Source organism: Arachis hypogaea, chromosome 7, assembly GCF_003086295.3.
Source record: "Arachis hypogaea cultivar Tifrunner chromosome 7, arahy.Tifrunner.gnm2.J5K5, whole genome shotgun sequence".
In the NCBI taxonomy this organism is placed as follows: domain Eukaryota; kingdom Viridiplantae; phylum Streptophyta; class Magnoliopsida; order Fabales; family Fabaceae; genus Arachis; species Arachis hypogaea.
This window is the reverse complement of record NC_092042.1, coordinates 8,335,335-8,354,507: the sequence shown is the minus strand read 5'-3', so window position 1 is coordinate 8,354,507 and position 19,173 is coordinate 8,335,335. Positions and strand designations below refer to the sequence as shown.

General features: G+C 32.9%; 4 protein-coding genes across 5 annotated transcripts; 3 read left to right on the top strand and 1 right to left on the bottom strand.

The window, feature by feature from the left end:
• Positions 1-505: 505 nt before the first annotated feature.
• Positions 506-1,523, top strand: LOC112702321 (protein EARLY RESPONSIVE TO DEHYDRATION 15). The gene is made up of 2 exons (XM_025753306.2): positions 506-860; positions 1,103-1,523. The coding sequence occupies exons 1-2, from the start codon at positions 617-619 to the stop codon at positions 1,270-1,272; spliced, it is 414 nt and encodes a 137-aa protein (XP_025609091.1). The 5' UTR covers positions 506-616; the 3' UTR covers positions 1,273-1,523.
• An 8,422-nt stretch (positions 1,524-9,945) lies between these two features.
• LOC112703953 (copper transport protein ATX1) lies at positions 9,946-10,924 on the top strand. The gene is made up of 3 exons (XM_025755563.3): positions 9,946-10,202; positions 10,325-10,400; positions 10,582-10,924. Exons 1-3 carry the CDS (start codon positions 10,050-10,052, stop codon positions 10,728-10,730), a joined length of 378 nt encoding a protein of 125 aa, XP_025611348.1. The 5' UTR covers positions 9,946-10,049; the 3' UTR covers positions 10,731-10,924.
• Positions 10,925-12,891: 1,967 nt separating this feature from the next.
• On the top strand, positions 12,892-17,015 carry LOC112702319 (staphylococcal-like nuclease CAN2). The gene is made up of 9 exons (XM_025753303.3): positions 12,892-14,581; positions 15,097-15,152; positions 15,282-15,396; positions 15,508-15,618; positions 15,776-15,963; positions 16,058-16,114; positions 16,192-16,351; positions 16,534-16,602; positions 16,688-17,015. Exons 1-9 carry the CDS (start codon positions 14,432-14,434, stop codon positions 16,784-16,786), a joined length of 1,005 nt encoding a protein of 334 aa, XP_025609088.1. The 5' UTR covers positions 12,892-14,431; the 3' UTR covers positions 16,787-17,015.
• LOC112702320 (uncharacterized) lies at positions 16,146-18,923 on the bottom strand. Of its 2 annotated transcripts, XM_025753305.3 has the most exons (4): positions 18,183-18,923; positions 17,416-17,485; positions 17,265-17,339; positions 16,146-16,429 (listed from the first exon to the last, which is right to left on the bottom strand). In XM_025753305.3, exons 1-3 carry the CDS (start codon positions 18,516-18,518, stop codon positions 17,287-17,289), a joined length of 459 nt encoding a protein of 152 aa, XP_025609090.1. In that variant the 5' UTR covers positions 18,519-18,923; the 3' UTR covers positions 16,146-16,429; positions 17,265-17,286. The 2 variants fall into 2 exon arrangements, with proteins under 2 accessions (XP_025609090.1, XP_025609089.1); XM_025753304.3 differs by lacking the exon at positions 16,146-16,429 and having other exon boundaries at positions 16,991-17,339.
• Positions 18,924-19,173: the final 250 nt, after the last annotated feature.

The window sequence follows — 19,173 nt, the reverse complement described above, 5'->3', positions numbered from 1 at the left end:
TTCTCCAATCCCAATATCTTTTCCCCTTTGGCTACACGTAACCCTCAGTCATATCACACGGTCAATTATTCTGCTATCAAACTTACACTTTAAATAATCAACTTGATTGGTTGAATGATCAATTTATTTGTTTGTTTAAGTAAATATTGACAATTTAAATTTCGTTTTATACATACAATAGATAAAAAAAAATACAGTTTAAATTACTCTTTAATTATAGAAAAAAAGTATATTAATATATGTCCCAAAAATTTATTTTTATTTAAATTTTTAACTGTATATTAAATTAGTGAAATATATCATTTTTTGTTATAAATATTAACTTTTAATTTTTATAATTAAAAATTATAATTTACTTCATTACTACTTTTATCTTCCCTCATTCACCCATGTCCCAACACGCCTTTTATTTTTATTGATTGAAACTTGAAAGGGTAAATTGGTAAAACAATTTTTCATTTTTGTAAGGGATAATACATGTCACGTGCCTAATGTCACGTGACCCATATCCCTTTTGGACCATTTAGTCCCTATATATAGCATCCCCTTAAGTCCTTGTGGATAAGCATCAAAGAACAAAGATCAAAACTTTCATCCTTATCCTCTTCACTCAACAATGGAAGTGATGTCTGCTTCAAGATCCTCTTCTTCCACTTTGAATCCCAACGCTCCCATGTTTGTTCCTCTTGCTTACCGTACGGTCGAGGATTTCTCTGACCAATGGTGGGAACTTGTTCACTCTTCACCCTGGTTCCGCGACTATTGGCTCCGTGAGCGCTTTCAGGATCCTCAGAACGAAGCTTTCGACTTTGATTTTGATGAAGATGCTATCTTTCGTGAGCTTCATCAACTTGTTGACAGTAAGCTATGATTTCATTATCTTCTCGTTACTGTTTTCTTAGATCTCGAGTTCTAGCATGTAAATGTAAATTTTTCATGTTTATCTCTGTGTGAACAAGTGAATCTTGTGATATAATGTAATTGGGGTGTGAAAAGATTTAATTTTTATGGGGCAAATGTTATGGGGGTGATTAATTTTGATGTATAAAGTAAAGGGTTTAGGTTACTTTCTTTGTTGATGCAATTTATTTGATTGATGCAGCGCAAGAAGGAGTTGAAGAAGGAAGAGAAGGGAAAGAGTTGGTGAAATTGGGATCACTGAAATGGCAGAAAGATGCAAAATTTGTTGAAGTTCCAAGGTATGCAGAGAAGGCACCCAAGATTGTGAAGAACAATAGGGTGAGTCCAAGGGCAATTCACCAACCTAGGTAGAGAGATAAGATTTAAGAGAGAGAGTGTTTCACTCCGTTTGTGATCTACTACCATCTTTGTACATATATAAGAGTAGGGTTGTAGATGATAATGATGTTGTGGCTTCTAGAGCCTTTGTGTTAAGATTTCCCCATTTCCTAGGTTTGTTTTTTATTTATCATTTCTGAACATGCTGTTGTTCTTCGCCTTTGTTTCATGTAAAGAAAAAGAAAAAAAGGAAAAAAGTAATAATAACTGAATTTGACATCTAATCGGATTCCTCTTTGTTCTCTCAGCACAACTCATCCTTCAAAATTGTCTCTAAAAGTTTAAAAAGCCTTAAACAGTTCATAAGGAAGCAAAAGAAGCTGCAATTGTGAAGCAATAACTGGTTTTGACAAAGATAACAAACTAGCATAATAAGATGGCAATGGAACTTAATTGCCTCTAAAATCTAACATCAATAATAGTTATTAGAAAGTAGGCAAGTAATTCGTTCATTTTAGTACTGAATTTGTTACAATTGAATTGCTTCTATTCTAATGATTATGCAGAATCTGGTATATGCAGAAGTTAATTTGTGTAGGTAAATGAGAGAACTGTTAACTAGGCTTCAAAGCCTGAGGATTTTACACTCTTTACAATAACACTACTACTTGAACCTAATGCAAACCCAAAATATCAAAGTCGTTTTCAATGTCAATTGTGGGTAACAATTGTGGTGAAACAGGTCACTCCATCTGTCACGATGAGCTGAAAAAATTTTGACTTTTATTCACAAAAGTCTCATTCAGTCTGACGTGTAATAAAGTGCCTTTGGCACTCTCCTAATTATTAATTTTAAGCCGTGCAAATATAATTATCTTGCGTATTTATCAATTATCACTATGTTGCCGGTCGCAATAATAATGATGGCAAGTTAAGAAAAACTTTGTCCTGTTTCAAAACAAAAGTTTGCCACCAACTTTATACACTTATTTTTTATTTATATCAATATATTTACGTATAAATATATATGGAGTTATATTTTATATTAATAATTTATTTTAATAATTTGTTATGTTGGTTAATCGGAGATTAATGGGCTGGACTCGTTAGGTTGGTTCAATCGTTTGAGGAAGGAAGCCTTCAAGCGGAGTGGGTTTGCGTCTATGGGGCCTCCGTCCGACTTGTGAGTGTGAGAGAATGGGGTAGTACCTGCAAAGACATTTTGATGTCTCTAAGTTAGTCAACAAAGGTGTGAGTAGGTCTAAAGAGTATTGGGACTTAGAGATATTTGAGGGGTGTCAGTGTATTTATAGTGGTGAACCAATAACCACCGTTGGAGTAGTTCCACCTTTTAAGGTGGATAACCGTCCCTTTATCTTAGGGAGGTTACGATATAGCTCCTGGAAGTGAATTGAGAGATTTTAGGGGCAGTTATTATCTGCCAGCTAATCTTTGCTTCCGACTTCGTTAGGACAAGTCGTGAGGAGTACCGACTTCTTAGAGAAATGTCGGTATATTGTGAGGCTCAACCTTGTGGGTTGAACCTGTCGTTTGGACCTGAGCCTTAGTGTTGGGTTAGAGTATGAACATAATTAATTGTAGTGTATACTTAATATAATTCATTTATAATAGATGAATATTCCTATGATGAAAATAAGTATTAAAAAGTGGAGATGTTTAATTTAGAAATAAGTTGGTGAAGGATATCAAATCCCATAAAAACTGTTTCCTTTTATACAAATTTAGTTATGCCAGCACCATCAATGTTTCATAGTTAAAATAGAGAGTAAATGTAAAAATAAAATAAAATAATCATTTTGACCTAAGTATAGATTTTGACAAAAAGTATATTTTTAAATATGGTAATGAGAAAAACTTCTAAAAAAATGTTTTATTTAACAAAACTAACAGATATACTTGGTCAAATCTTAAATTTATTTAGCCAGCGATTAATATTTTATGAAGTTATAATTTAATTCTATTAAAATTTCTGCTATATTCATCTCCATATTCATCTAGTTAAGAGTTAAATTAATAATTTCTTAAAAGTTAATCGTTGATTGAATAAGTTAATTAAGGATTAATTATATGGCAGATACATTTTATCAAAAAGACTATATTCTTTTAGGATTATTTTATTATTTTAATTTTTAAATAAAAATTTTGTCAAAATATATATTTTTAGAGATTAAAATAATTATTTATTAAAAAAATATTTTTTCTAATAATTTTTTGCTTGAAATTTTTACTGTAATGGTTAGTTATAAGTTATTTAAATAAAAACTCTCAACACATAAATACTATCTAAAGCTAAACTAAAAATCACAAATAATCTTTTAAAAAAAAAACCTCTCCTAAGAGACCTTTATTTATTCAGAAGACTAATGGCACCCTACTTTGGTCAAGATAGAAAAATATACATATATACTAGGGGTAGGGGTGTATAAGGCCTAGTTCGGCTCGAATTCGAATACTTTTGGTACTAATTTGGTGTAATTTTATTAGATAATGGTATTAAAAATAGACCTGATCATGAATCACCTAAAGAGAGAATTCCATTACTTCTCAAACCTCAACCTCTTTTCGAAGTCGATCTTCTGCGCATAGCAGGATGCTACTTTGCTCCCATGGTGAGAGGTCGGTTTTGCAAACTTAAGGGACAAAGGAGAACTCTAATTGTAGATTCTGGGGTTGCGTCTATTTTAAAGTATGCTATTTTTTTTTCAATTAAACTGCTTGTGTGGTGGATTGAAGGGTGATAATGGTGAATTTATGTAGGTTCAACAAGGGTGCAATTTCTTTCATTGGGCAGACCCAAAGACAGAAGTAGAACAACATTCAGAAATTGCAAGAATGAGGAGAAAAATTTCGCCTCTAAAATCAAGAACGAAAGTTACAAAGTGAAAGCTGAAGGTCGTTACTGTCTTAGGATTTATTGGGTGGGTTGGCTTTGTTTATTTGCTGTTGTAGAAAATTTTGAAAATAAGGCTACCGTGTGTAATTCCATTGAATCTTGGCTGAACAGTGTGTTAGAGTTTGGATGGAGTATGCTGTTTTGGTTTAAAATTTATCGTGAATTTTGTTATTTTAAGTGTGTGCTTAGAATTAAATGGATAAATTGGGTTAGAATTTATTATTTAGATTAGTCTCCTATTTCAGTTAAGCTAAATTCTATTTCAAGTATGTATGAATGACAATTATGTAACAATGGTTGGTTTTTGAAATAAGATAAGAATTTCAATTTGGCAATTAGATGGATTTTGTTATTTTGTTTTGCATAATTTTCCTGTTATAAGTCTACTGATAAATGAACAATTCCATAACAAAATCATAAACAACAAACTAAATAACATCAACATAGTAAATATCAAAATAATATACCATATGAACATAATTTTTCACAAGAAATTAAATCCCAATAGGACAAATGGTCCAAGCTAATAATGCAGAATAACATTGAATAACCCATAACTAAAATATCACCAGCATGCAAATAGTTCAGAATAAAATAGAACTAACAGTACCTGCTTGACATTACTAAATTCAATACTAACTTAACCTAAAATAAGACCACATACATTTTATCTAAATATCAAATATTTTTTAATCGTCCAAATTTCTTAAAGTTGGCCCCATTTTTTTGAGGCAACTTTGCCATCGACCTCAATTTTTATGAAAAAACATGAGGTGCTCTAAAATTTTTCATAGAGAATTATGCATGTTGTCCAATTGGTTGGTTTGAAGTCTGTCTCATTACATGTTTATGTTGGTGTGGTGGTTATGTTGAGGGTGCGGTAGGGGTTGTTGAGATGCTAGAAGGGATGTGGTGTTTAATTGTGATTATGAAGGAGCTGACTTCTTAGACTGTGAGGATAAAGAATGTGTTGACTTCTTGGGCTGTGAAGATGAAAAATGTGTTGTCTTCTTGGGTTATTGTGTTGCTTAGGCTGAAGAATTGGACTTAGTTGTTCTTTTAAGCCTACTTTTAGACCTTTTGGACTGTGATGCAGAGTTGGATTGAGGGTGAAGAGTTAGGCTGTGTTACTGAAGAAGTTTTTTTCTTTACACCTATCTTAGTAGTAGGTTATAAAGATGCAGTTTTCCTTCCTCCTTTGGCAGCTTGAGGATGTGAGTTGGTGTTTGTTGTCTTCTTCTTTCCCTGTTTAAGATTTTTTGATGGTTGGGCCTAACAGACATATGCAAATTAAGTTTATAGCAAATATAAGACAAGTGAAAAATTAAAAAACAACGTAAAGACAAGTTGTGAAAAATTAAAAAACCAACATACCCTGTTCAATAGGTTTAGGGCATCTCCCCTTCTTGTGTCCAGCTGCACCACATCTTGAGCATCTTTGGATCTGTCCCCTCATTAACAAGTGAGTATGGCTGCTTTGTTCTTCTTTTTTAGTAGATGTTCTTCTCTTTTTCACCGATTGGTGACTAGGTCTTCTATAAGTTGGTGGCATAACATTATCATATTTTGTCATCTCCCAGAGATCATGTCCATTCAATAGGTGTAAACTGACTCGTAGTACTTCAAGTATGCTTCTTTCTTATAGCAATCGGCCACAAATGCTTTCATGTCAAGTCCCTTGAAGTTGATGTAACTAATAGCATGTGCACAAGGTATGCTACTCATCTGTCACCTTCTACATAAATACTCATGAGTACTTATGTCCATAACAAACTTTTCAATATCATTAACTACCTCATATTTTTTAGCTGTAGACCAACATGACCACCACTCTCCAGCTGACTTAGACCTTATCTCTAATCTTAGTCTAATTCTAGGTAAGATAGTCCCTAAATAGTTCTGAACCACCTCTCTGTTTTGTGCCCACCTAGTCATTAACTTAACCTTAATCTCTTCCAACATTATAATTATAGGCTTCTCTCTAGCATCTACTATAGCATAATTAAAACTCTTAGACATGTTGTTAAGTAGTATATCTATTTTAGAATGAACGGTGAACTTAGATTTAGATCAATATCTAGTTGCAATAGCAATTAAGTGGTGAAAAGCTTCTTGATTCATAGATTTGAGTTCTGCCATGTACTTCTCCTATTCTTTCTAGTGAGTCACCTTAGCACACTTCTATATCATTTGCTTCAAACTCAATCCTAGAAATTTTTTTCTGAAGTTGCTATATAAATGTCTCACATACAATAGGTTGTCTACACCTGGTATCATATCTTGGGATGCTAGGAACAAACCTTATTCAAAGATGATATTTTACATGATATAGTTAATCATAAATTACAAACTAAATCATAATGTATTGTACTTTACAATTTAAATGTACAGATGCTATTAGTGAACTGGACTTACTTTCTGTTGGTCAGACATGAATGTTGATCTTCCTATCTTCTCAATCTCGATGTCAGATATAAGATGATTCAAGAGCCAAGTCCATGAATTCTTGGTCTCGATCTCTACGACCGCATATGCAATCGGTAGCATTTGGTCATTAGGGTCCCACCCTATTGCAATAAGCAATTATCCACCCTGAAGTGTCTTAAAAACAAACATTCATCCAGACTAATGAATAGCCTGCAATGTTGAAAGCTCTGCTTGCATGCTTTCAAGCACACATAGATTCTTTGAAAGATACAATAATGGATCATGGATGAGGTTTGCACTTCATTAGCAAAATTAGGAGACCTTTACACTTGTATATGGACAGAGGAGTCTGTGTTTTTCCTCAATAGTTCATGACCATAGTCATATATTCTCTTATATTGCTCTCTAAATGTTCCCTGAGTTTCATTCAATGTAATTTGCTTTGTCCTAGAAGCCATTGATTTAGTCATAGTCAAGTTCTACTTTTTCAGAGGTTTGGAAACTAACTCATTTATCTTCAATTTAGAATTTGATTCAACCTTCTTTTTAAATACCTTGCCAAGTCATTTGGAGTGTAAAATTCTCACTCTATGTGCCTGTGTATATGTGCGCTTCAAATTCGTACTTCTAAACTGTCAACTATCCTTTTTTCTCATTTTGGCAACATATAGCCAAAAAGGACAGTCATTAAAACAAACTGCCCCTATCCTCTTAAGATCACACTTTCTAAATGTAATGGCTCTAGCAGTCTGCACAGTATATACAGTGACAGTGTCCTTGAATTTCTCCGAAGCTGCATACAATGTCCTAACTTTTCGCTTGTATTGCTTTATATCTTTTTGTGTCTTGTGAACTGGATACCTCACTCCCTTATGGTTTGACTCTGACCTCTCATTTTCACCATCCTCATCAGTCCAGCTCCAACCTCGTGGTCCAACTCTAATTTATCACTATCTGCTCGTTCATTATCTTCAAAATTCTCATTTGCCACACTTTTTTTCTTTATTGCCCTACATTTATCAACCATGACATTCACATTCTTGAACCTACTAATATCAGGATCAAGTTCATCTTCACTGTCGGTGAAGTGCAAATCATCTGTACTGTCATCTTTCTCTTCAGATGGTTGATACTCTCAATTGAGACTATCACTATCACATCCACCAACATTAGCAAACTCAGGTTCGTGATGCTCATCCTCATCACTATCACTAGACTTTGTCCTAGTATCATCAGCCTGGTTCATTTTGCTTTTTTTCTGTCTCATTAGATCTATCGACTATATCAACCACATTGTCACTTTCTTGATGTAGCTGCTGACCATCCTCAGCATGTTCTCCAGCATACACTACCACCTCATGTTCCTCACCTTTATCACCAACCCCTTGATTTTTCCAATATCACTGTAGCCAGCTTCAGGGAACACATCCTATCATCTTGAAACAACTTTAGATTATCCTCTACGTCTTCATTTATAGGATCCTTGAACTACAATGCTGAGATATTCTCCTCAAAGTAATCAAACTACTTTAACTCTGCATAAGTTTTAAACAAAGACCACCCATCATAGTCAATATCTTCTATAATGGTTATTTCTTCTCCCACATACTATAATGGCCATTTATCATAACTAAACCAACTTCCGTGATAGAACTTCAGTTTAAAATATTCCATCTTCTTCTTCAACACCCTATTAGTAAACAACTATCAGAACACATTACTAAATTAGAAGAGAAAAAAAAATACACAGATATCCCTATTTCATGGAGATATTAATCTCTAGTGCACTACAAATATATTTGGTCTCTATTCAATCATCAACAAAAAATGCAAGCTAAACCCTCAAATCCGAAACTAACTATTAGAAGAAGAGATACCATAGTCAATGGAAAGAGAGAAATCATATCTACACTAACTTTGCGATTACTGGTGGGCTAACTGTTCAAGACCCTTCCTTAGAACAAATCATGCTCGCCTGCTCTCTTTTCTCCAAGAACAACCTTTGTCATTTCTGATTTCGGATTAGAGCATAAAGCATTTTGGTTTCTAAAACATTATAGTTAATGTTTTGAGGGTTTAAAGACAAATAAATATATATGAAGTATTTTGCGCGAAACTGTAAAAAGCAAATTGGGTATGTTTGTTATTTTAAACAATATTTTATTTAAAAAAAATAATTTTAATACCAAATGAAATATTAAAGATAATTTTAAATAAAAAATAAGACTATAAACAATTTTTATTTTGACTATAAACTTTAAAACTAAAACAGTATTTATCCTTAATAATTATTATCCAGTTAGAAAGTTGCACAATACACTTACAGGTAATGTGTGTAATTACTTGTCAATCTTATAGTTTATTTGGTATTGTTGAACTGTATGTTTTGCTATTCTACTTTTTTATATATATAAAGAGATGCATTAAATTTTTTCTAATTCACTTTATGTAATAGATGGAAGATAAATCTTGTATCAATTCATTTCATAATAGAATGATACAAAATTAAAAAGGATAAAATATTATTTTAATTTTTAATATTTAAAGTGAATTTTATTTTGGTCTATAATATTTTAATTATTTTATTTTTATTTTAAAATATTTAAAATGATATTAATATTATTTTTAATAATTAACAAAATTAATGTACTATTAATAATGTTTTTATTAAAATTATGTTTGCTCAAGTTTCTTTTTTTACTTTTACTTTTTTATCAAGTCCAAATTTTATGTTTTTATTCATTTTTTCTTCTTTTTCAAATTTTGGGAGAGGGGTTTGAGGGAAAAAGAAGGAAATAGAAGAATGAAATTTAGACTCGTTGAAAAGGTGAAAATGGGAGAGGAAATTAAGCTAACGTAACTTTAACAAAAGTATTATTGTACATCAATTTCGTTAAGTGTTAGTGAAAAATTTAACGGTAGAATAACATTGATACTATTTTAGACGTTTTGGGATAAAATAAGACGATTAAAATTTTAAAGACTAAAATAAAATTCACCACAAACAAAGGTTGAAACAAAAATAATAGTTTATCTAAACTAAAAATATGCACAGTACACCTTATCTAATAGCAGACGTTCCTAATTAAATTAGTACAAGTAAATAAATATATCATTGGGTTGACTTTTAAAAAATTGTTAATAATAATAATAATAATAATAAAACAAAACTGAAAAGAAAATGAACGGTGATCATGAGATATCATAGTATATCCCAGAAAAAAATTAATATTTTATGTGAAAGATTAAAAAAAAAACAGGTGTCAGGTTCTAATGAAAGCTCAGTTGGGTGTTGATGACAAAACTCAGCAGGTTCATGGTGGTTGCCAACTTGCTGAATGAGTGGATTCCAATTACTCCCAAATCAATAACAAATAGGAATAAAGTTTTCATCAGCTTTTCAATTTGTTCACACAAAAGTAAAGGATGCCATAATCCAATTACAGAATCTAATTCCATCTTCACCTACATGCAATGTTCCTTATTTCTATATAAATCTTTTTGTTCAATCTCACAATCTGTTCAATACATTAAAAACAAACTTGCTCCTTTATTGAAGGCCTTTGCAGAAGAAAAGAAACATTTGTTACTAATTTTCTCCTCACAAGTCAGAATGACCAATGTAAGAGTCTAAGAACCAATGCACATCCATAAGCAATTGGATCATTTAGTTTAATTTTCAACAGAGGACTTGATCAGTATTACTTATTTTTCTTTCTTTCTTTTTTCCTTTTTTTGGTTCAGTTGGTAGAAGTAAAGGTTGGTTTGCACTGTGATGAATGTATCAAGAAAATTCTCAAGGCCATCAAGAAGATTGAAGGTAATTTCATTAATCAATTCATTCCCCAAGCTTATCATATTAATAAATAAACCTTGGCTCTGAATCTACGATTTTACTTTAATTTCTAGTTAGTTAAGTTGTTTCTGGTTGCAACTTTACAATTACACTTTGACAGCTTAATTTTGTTTCTTAAGTAATGTTGGAATCTTGGGTTTTGCAGATATTGAAACTTATAATGTGGATAAGCAGCTAAACAAGGTCATTGTTACCGGTAATGTGACCACAGAAGAAGTGATTAGAGTTCTTCAAAAGAATGGCAAGAATGCAACACCTTGGGAACAAGATCTTCAACCTCAACCCAATTGCTGAATTCACAATCAATTCTCTTACTATTATTATTATTATTACAAGTTTTCTTTCCCCATAGAAACATAATATATAAACTATTCATGATCATCTATCTATATGAATTTGTAAAACCTACCCAAGTTTTGTAATTCTTGTGACCTTTATTATATTGTCATATATTTTATTTTAGAGTAAAGTACTATTTTAGTCTTAAATGTTTGGTTAATTTTTAATTTAGTTTTTAATATTTCAAAGGTTTTATTTTAATTTGAAAAAGTTTTAAATATATTCAATGTTGTCTCACCTTTAAATTTAATATGAATAATTAATAAAGTGACGTGAACATTAGCAATATTTTTAATCAAGTCATATTTTTTTATTTTCCTAGGTTAGAAAAACATACATAACCAAAACTTTTTTTTATAACACTTTTTTTTTAATTTTTCTTTTCGTATAAAATCTAAAACTCTAGCAATCAGTCGTCAAAATTCTAAAATTTAAAAAAAATCATTTATATTGGTAATTGTTAGAGAATCAATTTTATTTACATACTGAAATCGAACGTTATTATATTTTCAATATGTTAATATATATGTTATTGTTTATATCAAATTTAATAGTAGAACAATATTAAATTTATTTAAAATTTTTTAAGATTAAAATAAAATATTAAAAATATTAAAAATAAACTTTAAATTTAATTCAGATATTAGAAGCTGAAATAGTACTTTACTCTCTATTTTAACTATGAAACATTGGCGGTGCTGGCATAACTAAATTTGTAAAAGGAAACAGTTTTTACGAGATTTGATATATCCTTCACCATTCACCAACTTATTTCTAAATTAAATATCATCTCCACTCTGTTAGGATTTGGTTGAATTAGTCCTACATTGCTTAGGATAGCAAATGGAGTGGGTGGCCTAGGCTATAAATATGAGGCTAAGTTCTTCATTTGTTTTTGCACCAGTCAGAAACACTTTAAGCTTGTATCTGATTTTTCTTTTCCTCTGTACTCTTTATTAGAGAGTGTTGTGAGGTGTAGTTAGATATTTGCTTTGAGAGAGTGTGGGTGTACTGGGGTGCCGGTGAGAGAAAGAAGTCTATGTGTTGTAACAATTTTCACATAGTGATATTCTCTGGTTGTCATTTGACAACGGCCGTGGTTTTTTCTCCGGTAATTGGAGTTTCCACGTTAAATTCTTGTGTTGTGATTGTGTCTATTTTATTTCTCTGTCAAAGGTGTTTTCTCAAGGGGGAGTTGGTGTATTATTCCCAACAAGTGGTATCAGAGCTTCGGTTCGGTGGGATTTATTCTTAGTATGCTCTGTGGTTGCAGCCTAGTCTAATCTCTTTGGTTGCTGTTGTTGTTGCTGGAAGGCAGTGTGACTCTGTGAGAGTGCAGTTTGGAAAAGGTTCTGGCTAAGGAAAGACTTGGTATTTAAGTGTGTCCATTGTGACCCACCTCTCTTTCCTGGGGACCCTTCCTAGTGCACGGTCTACAGTTGAGTTATAATATTCCAGTATACGGTTGCAACAATGTCAGGATATTCAAGTGCTGTGAAGCTTGAAATAGAGAAATTTGATGGAAGAATCAATTTTGGCTTGTGGCAAGTACAAGTCAAGGATGTGTTGATACAATCAGGTTTGCACAAGGCGTTGAAGGAGAAGATCTCTGGTTGCTCTCTCTATGAGAGAAGATGATGTTCTCTAGAAGACAAGAAGTATCCTCATGGTATTACCGCACTGCCATGGATAAGGATGAGTTGTGGCAATCAGGTCCACAATTGCACACGGGCATTGGTTGGCGTTGAGATGCAAGGTGTGTGGCGGAGTTAGGTCGATGGCTGAAGAACTTCCAGGAAAAGCCAATTTGGAAGTTGCACCATGAATTTTCAGCAAGGTTTCGATCTGTACCAAGGCGAAATTCTTGGAGTGGTCTAATTCCAAGTGAGTATACTTTCATGGTGGAGTATGATAGTTCTCTGAACTATGATTGTCGGTATAGACAATGGCAGCAAAGAATTGTCGGTGTTGACAATGGAAGCTGAAGATGTGTGACTATTTCAATCAAGGTGGAGATTGTTAGGATTTGGTTGAATTAGTCCTACATTGCTTAGGATAGCAAATGGAGTGGGTGGCCTAGGCTATAAATATGAGGCTAAGTTCTTCATTTGTTTTTGCACCAGTCAGAAACACTTTAAGCTTGTATCTGATTTTTCTTTTCCTCTGTACTCTTTATTAGAGAGTGTTGTGAGGTGTAGTTAGATATTTGCTTTGAGAGAGTGTGGGTGTACTGGGGTGCCGGTGAGAGAAAGAAGTCTATGTGTTGTAACAATTTTCACATAGTGATATTCTCTGGTTGTCATTTGACAACGGCCGTGGTTTTTTCTCCGGTAATTGGAGTTTCCACGTTAAATTCTTGTGTTGTGATTGTGTCTATTTTATTTCTCTGTCAAAGGTGTTTTCTCAAGGGGGAGTTGGTGTATTATTCCCAACACACTCTAATACTTATTAAGTAATTGGTAGGATACAGTTCGAAATAATTTATATTATTCAAGATATTTGAACACCAAAAGGTTTTTTATGCATATAAGATTGTACTTTGAAATGACCCTTTTCAAGTAGAGTCAATTTTATGTGAAGTTAATAGTTGAAAATTATTAAATAATTTAAAAAATTTGACTAAATTTTTATTTAACGTCTCTCAAATTATCAACTTCACATAAAATTAACTGTACTTGAATTTTCACTTAATTTAAATAACTTATAAAACTAATTCTACAACTAACAATAAAAACGTAAAAACTTCAAAAAAATGTTAAAAAAATATTTTTTTAGTAATAACAATTTTAATATCTAAAAAGAGATATATATTTGACAAAATCTTCGTTAAAAAATTAAAACAATAAAATGATCCTAAAAGAATATAGTCTATTTGACAAAATGTATCTACTATTTAATCAATCGTTAATTTATTTAATCAACCATTAATTTTTTAAGAAATTATTAATTTAATTCTAACCAAATGAATATGGAGATGAAAATAGTAAAAATTGTAATAGAATTAAATTATAATTTCATAAAATATTAATCGTTGTCAAAATAAATTAAGATTTGATCAAATATATGTGTTATTTTTGTTAAATAAAACATTTTTTTAGTTGTTGTTCTCATTACCATATTTGAAAAGATATTTTTGTCAAAATCTATATCTAGGTCAAAGGGATTATTTTATTTTATTTTATTTTTTACATTTTTATTGCAGTTAATATAGGAGATATTTTTTGAAAATTCACACAAGCGTGCTGCGTGCCCCCAAGGTTTTCACTTTCTGACGTCATAACGCAACATGTCACGCGCTTTCACGCTCCAAAACACAGCAAAAGTGTTGGGTGTTACCCAGAAATTTACGTTAAACCGTTGACATAGAAATCCCAACTCTCTAATATAGTTAGCATCAGCAAATCAAAATGCTCCACGTGTCATTATATTACATTTTTATTATCTTTTCCAATTGGCATGTGTTTCCTCTCCCCTGATTCCAGTAACCAGATTCGCCGCAACCCCTCTTAGATTTTCTCCTCTTCTGATCCCTTTTCCTTCCCTCTCTGCATTTTCTGCATCTAAAGTTTCCAACTTTGATCAATTCCCATAATTGGGTTCATCAATTTTCATACTTTATTAAAAAACAAAGATTGGGTTGAGCTTCAAATTCAACCATGGGAAATGCATTGAGGTTCCTGTGTGGGAAGTGCTTCGAGCCCTCAGCAGCTGATTCTGGATCACTTGGGCCACACGGTGTCTCCTCCGCCACCGTCGGCGTTTCGGCACTTGCTCATGATCTCTTTCAATTTGACATCACCTCTCAGGTAAATAATGCCACCCCGTACAACACCCTAATTTGGAACTAGGTTCATGCTTGAATAAGCTTGTTTTATGTTTAGAGCTGGTTGGTTATAGTGAGAAACTAAGAAATATTTCTTGAGATAGTTAGTTGTTGAAGCCAGAGAAAGCATGTTAGGATTATATGCTTGTTTGGTTTTGATTATTTAGTTACTTCTGCTCAAAGTATCTCAGAAAGTCAAGTTCTTTCTCTATTGAAAAGAACATAAAAAGAAACAGGTCTTAAGTACTTACCAACAAGAAAATCAGACTTGGGAATTCATCTAAGCTCATATGGAGCAATGAGCTAGCTTAGGTAAACTTGAACAATAAAGCTTGTAAACCGATATGAGTTGGCTCGAGTTTAATAATATGGTTACCACTTTCCAAATCTACAATGGCGCGGCACACTCGAGGCCTAATTGTGTTATTTTCTGCTAATCTAGGCCGGTTTTGTGAGATCTGTATTTTTTCTTTTAATTTTCCTTTTGTGTTTGTTTAGGTCCCGGAAGGACTGAGCAATCATGTTGTATCTTCTAAGAAGGCTCAGGCTAACTGGTATTAATCACATTCTTTACGCTGAGTTGATTACTGAATTGTTGACTTATTATTATGATTGTATATATATTAGTGCAGTTTCTGGTTTTTCTTCTTCTTTTTACAAATTTTTTGGACCTAAATTTGAAGGTATAGAAAGTTAGTAGATGCTTGGAGAGAATCAAAACCCCCTCCAAAGACACCTGAAGAAGCAGCTAGGCTTGTGATTCAGACCTTGAAGAGACACCAAAAAGCAGATGTTGAGGTTTGCATGTACTAATTACAAACTTATGTTCAAGCAATGAATGTGTCTTTTGACATACAAAAGCAAATCTTAGAAAAAAAAAGGGAAAAACTTATCTTGGTTTGTTTATAGGGATTACTGGCTTTCTATGGTCTTCCACTACCTCATACCCTTGTTGAAGTAGCTGCTCAACCCCCTACATCCTTGCCAGATGGAGTGAAATTTGAATTTCACACCTTGCCAGTAAGAGCAGTGTTTATGTTTGAATCTAATTTGGGTACATTTTTAGTGTATTTTATGCAGATATCCAAATCTATAGTATTATCATAACATTTAGTGATATGTGCAATCAAGCTTAAAATTTGGTAGCTGACATAATTTAATATCTCAATGGGACTAGGTTGATGCAAAAGCAGTGGCAGATGGTGATACTGTAACAGTGTATGTTAGCACAACAGACCCCAGGGAATCAGCATATGTCCCCGGCAACGTGCACGCAGCAGCGGTGCAAAGATCAGCAGCGCGTGCTCGGAGGAACTATGAACAAGCGGATGCACTTCACCAACAGATTATCGACTCAGGATATCGGTTAGTTTTTAGGAGTTTTCCAGTTCTAAATATCAAATGCTCCAAAAGCTACTTAGTTTTTGTTCAAATGGTTAGTAATTGTTGTCTTATTCAGGGTGATTGTTCATCAAAATGAGGAAGTCCTTGCTAAGAAGTACCGGATTCGACTAAGGTAATTAATGATCAAACTAACAAGAGAAGAGTTGTTTCAGATTAGTAAGAATTCACTGGACTTGAAAATTCGTACAGGGGAATTGATGCTCCTGAAAGTGCAATGCCATATGGAAAGGAAGCTAAAAATGAACTAACAAAGATTGTTCAAGGAAAGTCTTTGAGGGTCCTTGTATATGGAGAAGATCGCTATGGTCGTTGCGTTGGAGATCTCTACTGTAATGGTGTTTTTGTACAGGTAATTCGGTTTGTACTTTCTCTTGATTTTTCGTTCATTTGTCACGGTCACCTTTGGAACATTCTTGAATCAATGTATCTAGATACAATTAAATAATAACGAAATACATGTTAGTTCAATTTAGCTCTGTATAACATAGGATTGCTTTTAAGTTTCTCATTTTGCTTTTCTTTTATGATAAGGAAATGATGCTGAAGAAGGGTTTGGCATGGCACTACTCAGCCTATGACAAAAGACCAGAACTAGAAACAGTATGTGATATACTACTTTTTCTGGTTTCCTTCATTTCTTTGTCCCTAAGCTATATATCTAAACTTTATATTGCTCTTATTCTAGTGGGAAAAACAAGCAAGAGCAAAGCGAGTTGGATTATGGGCCTCAAAGAATCCAGAGAAACCATGGGAATGGAGAAAGGACAAGAGAGAAGCTAGATAACATCATCAAAATGCCAAATGCAAAATAAAATTCTGCCTCTTCCATTCAATATAATATGTCATTGTTGTAACTTGTAACAAATTACATGTATATGCAGCAGCTATTAACTTAACTAGAACCATTCTTTTTTTTTTTTTTTATTGAAGGCTTGGGTGATAAAGTTAACAAAAACATGAACATTGTACACAATTTTTACAGAAGAGGTTGAAACATATGGAAGATTCACATACCATCAGGTTTGAAAAGAATTACATATATTTGATGTTTAAGTTTCTCTAACTCCTTGAAAATGAGCAGTACATGTGCTTACTACATATAGACACAAGAGTGATCATTGAAGTAGAACCTTGTTATTTTGATGCTATAATAAATATGTATAAACTATCATATAGTACATGTTACAGATTACAAAAATGAAATTACAAAATTGAAATTGAATCTGGTAACGGAGCATTATAGTCTTATCATTACCCCTTACCCGTGGTAGTGAACTATGGAGATTACTTAGCATCGTTCTCCAGTCCATATGAATCTGAATCACTAGTTCTGTAACCTAAAATTCCACGAAGAAGAGGAAAATTACGACACAGAATGCTGCAATCTATTAACCCATAAAAATCGAGTGTTACCTATATGCTTATCACATGCTTTCCAAACTGAATTCCGACTTCTAGCTGCTTTATCGATCCAAACATTTCCCTTTAAACCAAGTTCATCACAGTATATTAAGTAACCAGAAGTTCCAAAGCAGGGTAGTACAAAACAAATGGCACACTACAATGAAATCACCCATTGCTATGGATCTAGATTGCCAATTGAGCTAGACTCAGAAATCATATAATGTCAACACCAAATACCAATCACAAAAGGTGACTCAGACCTTCTAATTCTGAACAATATGCATGAGTTTCATTCCTAGTCCCACACACTAAAAATGCTAACGTACAAAGACATCATAAAAAAGATAACTAATATATTAGTTTTTCTCTCTCCAACATTCACAAGCTAGGACTTTGCACTTCTGTCTATATCAAGTTATGTTTAGATATCTGTTGTAACAATAACATTTCTCACAAGGTGGAAACTCACAAGTTATGTTCTGTGTATACCAGTGACTAAGACTAAATTGTTATATAACCATTTTCAATTATTAACACCCTTAGATGACAATTTAGTCAAATCATCTATTAGTCTTCCCTATGGAAATTTACAAAGACGACTGCAAATGACTAAATTGCTATCTAACATTTTTAACTATCCGCAAAGATAGATGACAATTTAGTCAAATTAACTAACAATTCTCAGACATGAAAATTTACAAAGACAACTGCACCTAGTCTGATCCTTCACAACTATGCTAACATAAAACACAAAGAAATGAACAAAAAAATGTAACCTTTTGAGGATCCTTGGGGACCCCATATCCACTGAAATACATCTGAGCAACAAGGAGCTGCATAGAGGTGTCACCAGCCTTTGCCTCCTTAAGGGTATCATGGAACCACCGATTGGTACAATCTGCGACCACACGGGACAGTGGCATCCGACATTGTCCCTCCGATGTTCCCATCTTACCATGTTTTAGAGAAGGGACAGCAACCGTGTTTGTTTGCATCCTTTGTGGTTGTTGCTTCTGTGCTGTCGCCGTCCTCTTCGCATTCCCATTCGCAGATGATGAAACGATGCGACACAACTCGTGGAACCTAACCGCAGAGAGAATTGATTTTCCCATATATGAAATGGAAAAAAGTTTAGATTTTTGAAAAGCAGATGGTTGATAATGGATTGGATTTTTTTGGGTTTTGTTATTTTAATGTTAAAGTTTAGATCTTTGAGAAGTTAGCGATGGAAAATGTCTTGGGTTTTTTTTTTTTTTTCCCTCTTTTATGGGTTTTGTTATTGGTGGTGGAATTATAAAGGTGTGAGATTTTAAGGAAATGATAATGGAATTGGAAGAATAAAAGAATGGATCATAGACTGAGACATGGGGTTCAAGTTCAATTGCCAATGATCCTTGAATCAAGGGTTAAGGGTGCGCTTGGATTAAAACATAAAAATATCTGTCTTTGTCTTTTTTTGTCATGAACAAATATCTAATTTAAACAAATGTAATAGGCCTTTCTGAAAAATTATTATGAAGAAGAATTTTGTGATGATTTTGTCAATATAATTTCTATTTTTTTTTCCTCAATGGACTTGAAAATTTAAGTTTTGGAATCTAAAAAAAATTATATAAAAAATCTATACAAGAAAATGTAATAAACAAGGTCTCAAATAAGCATTGGCAACTGCATCTCCTATGATCCAATAACAGTTTCTGTCATGTTTTACATTATATGATGAATGAACCACCACACAATAAGTGAGGAAGAAAATTTGACAAACAC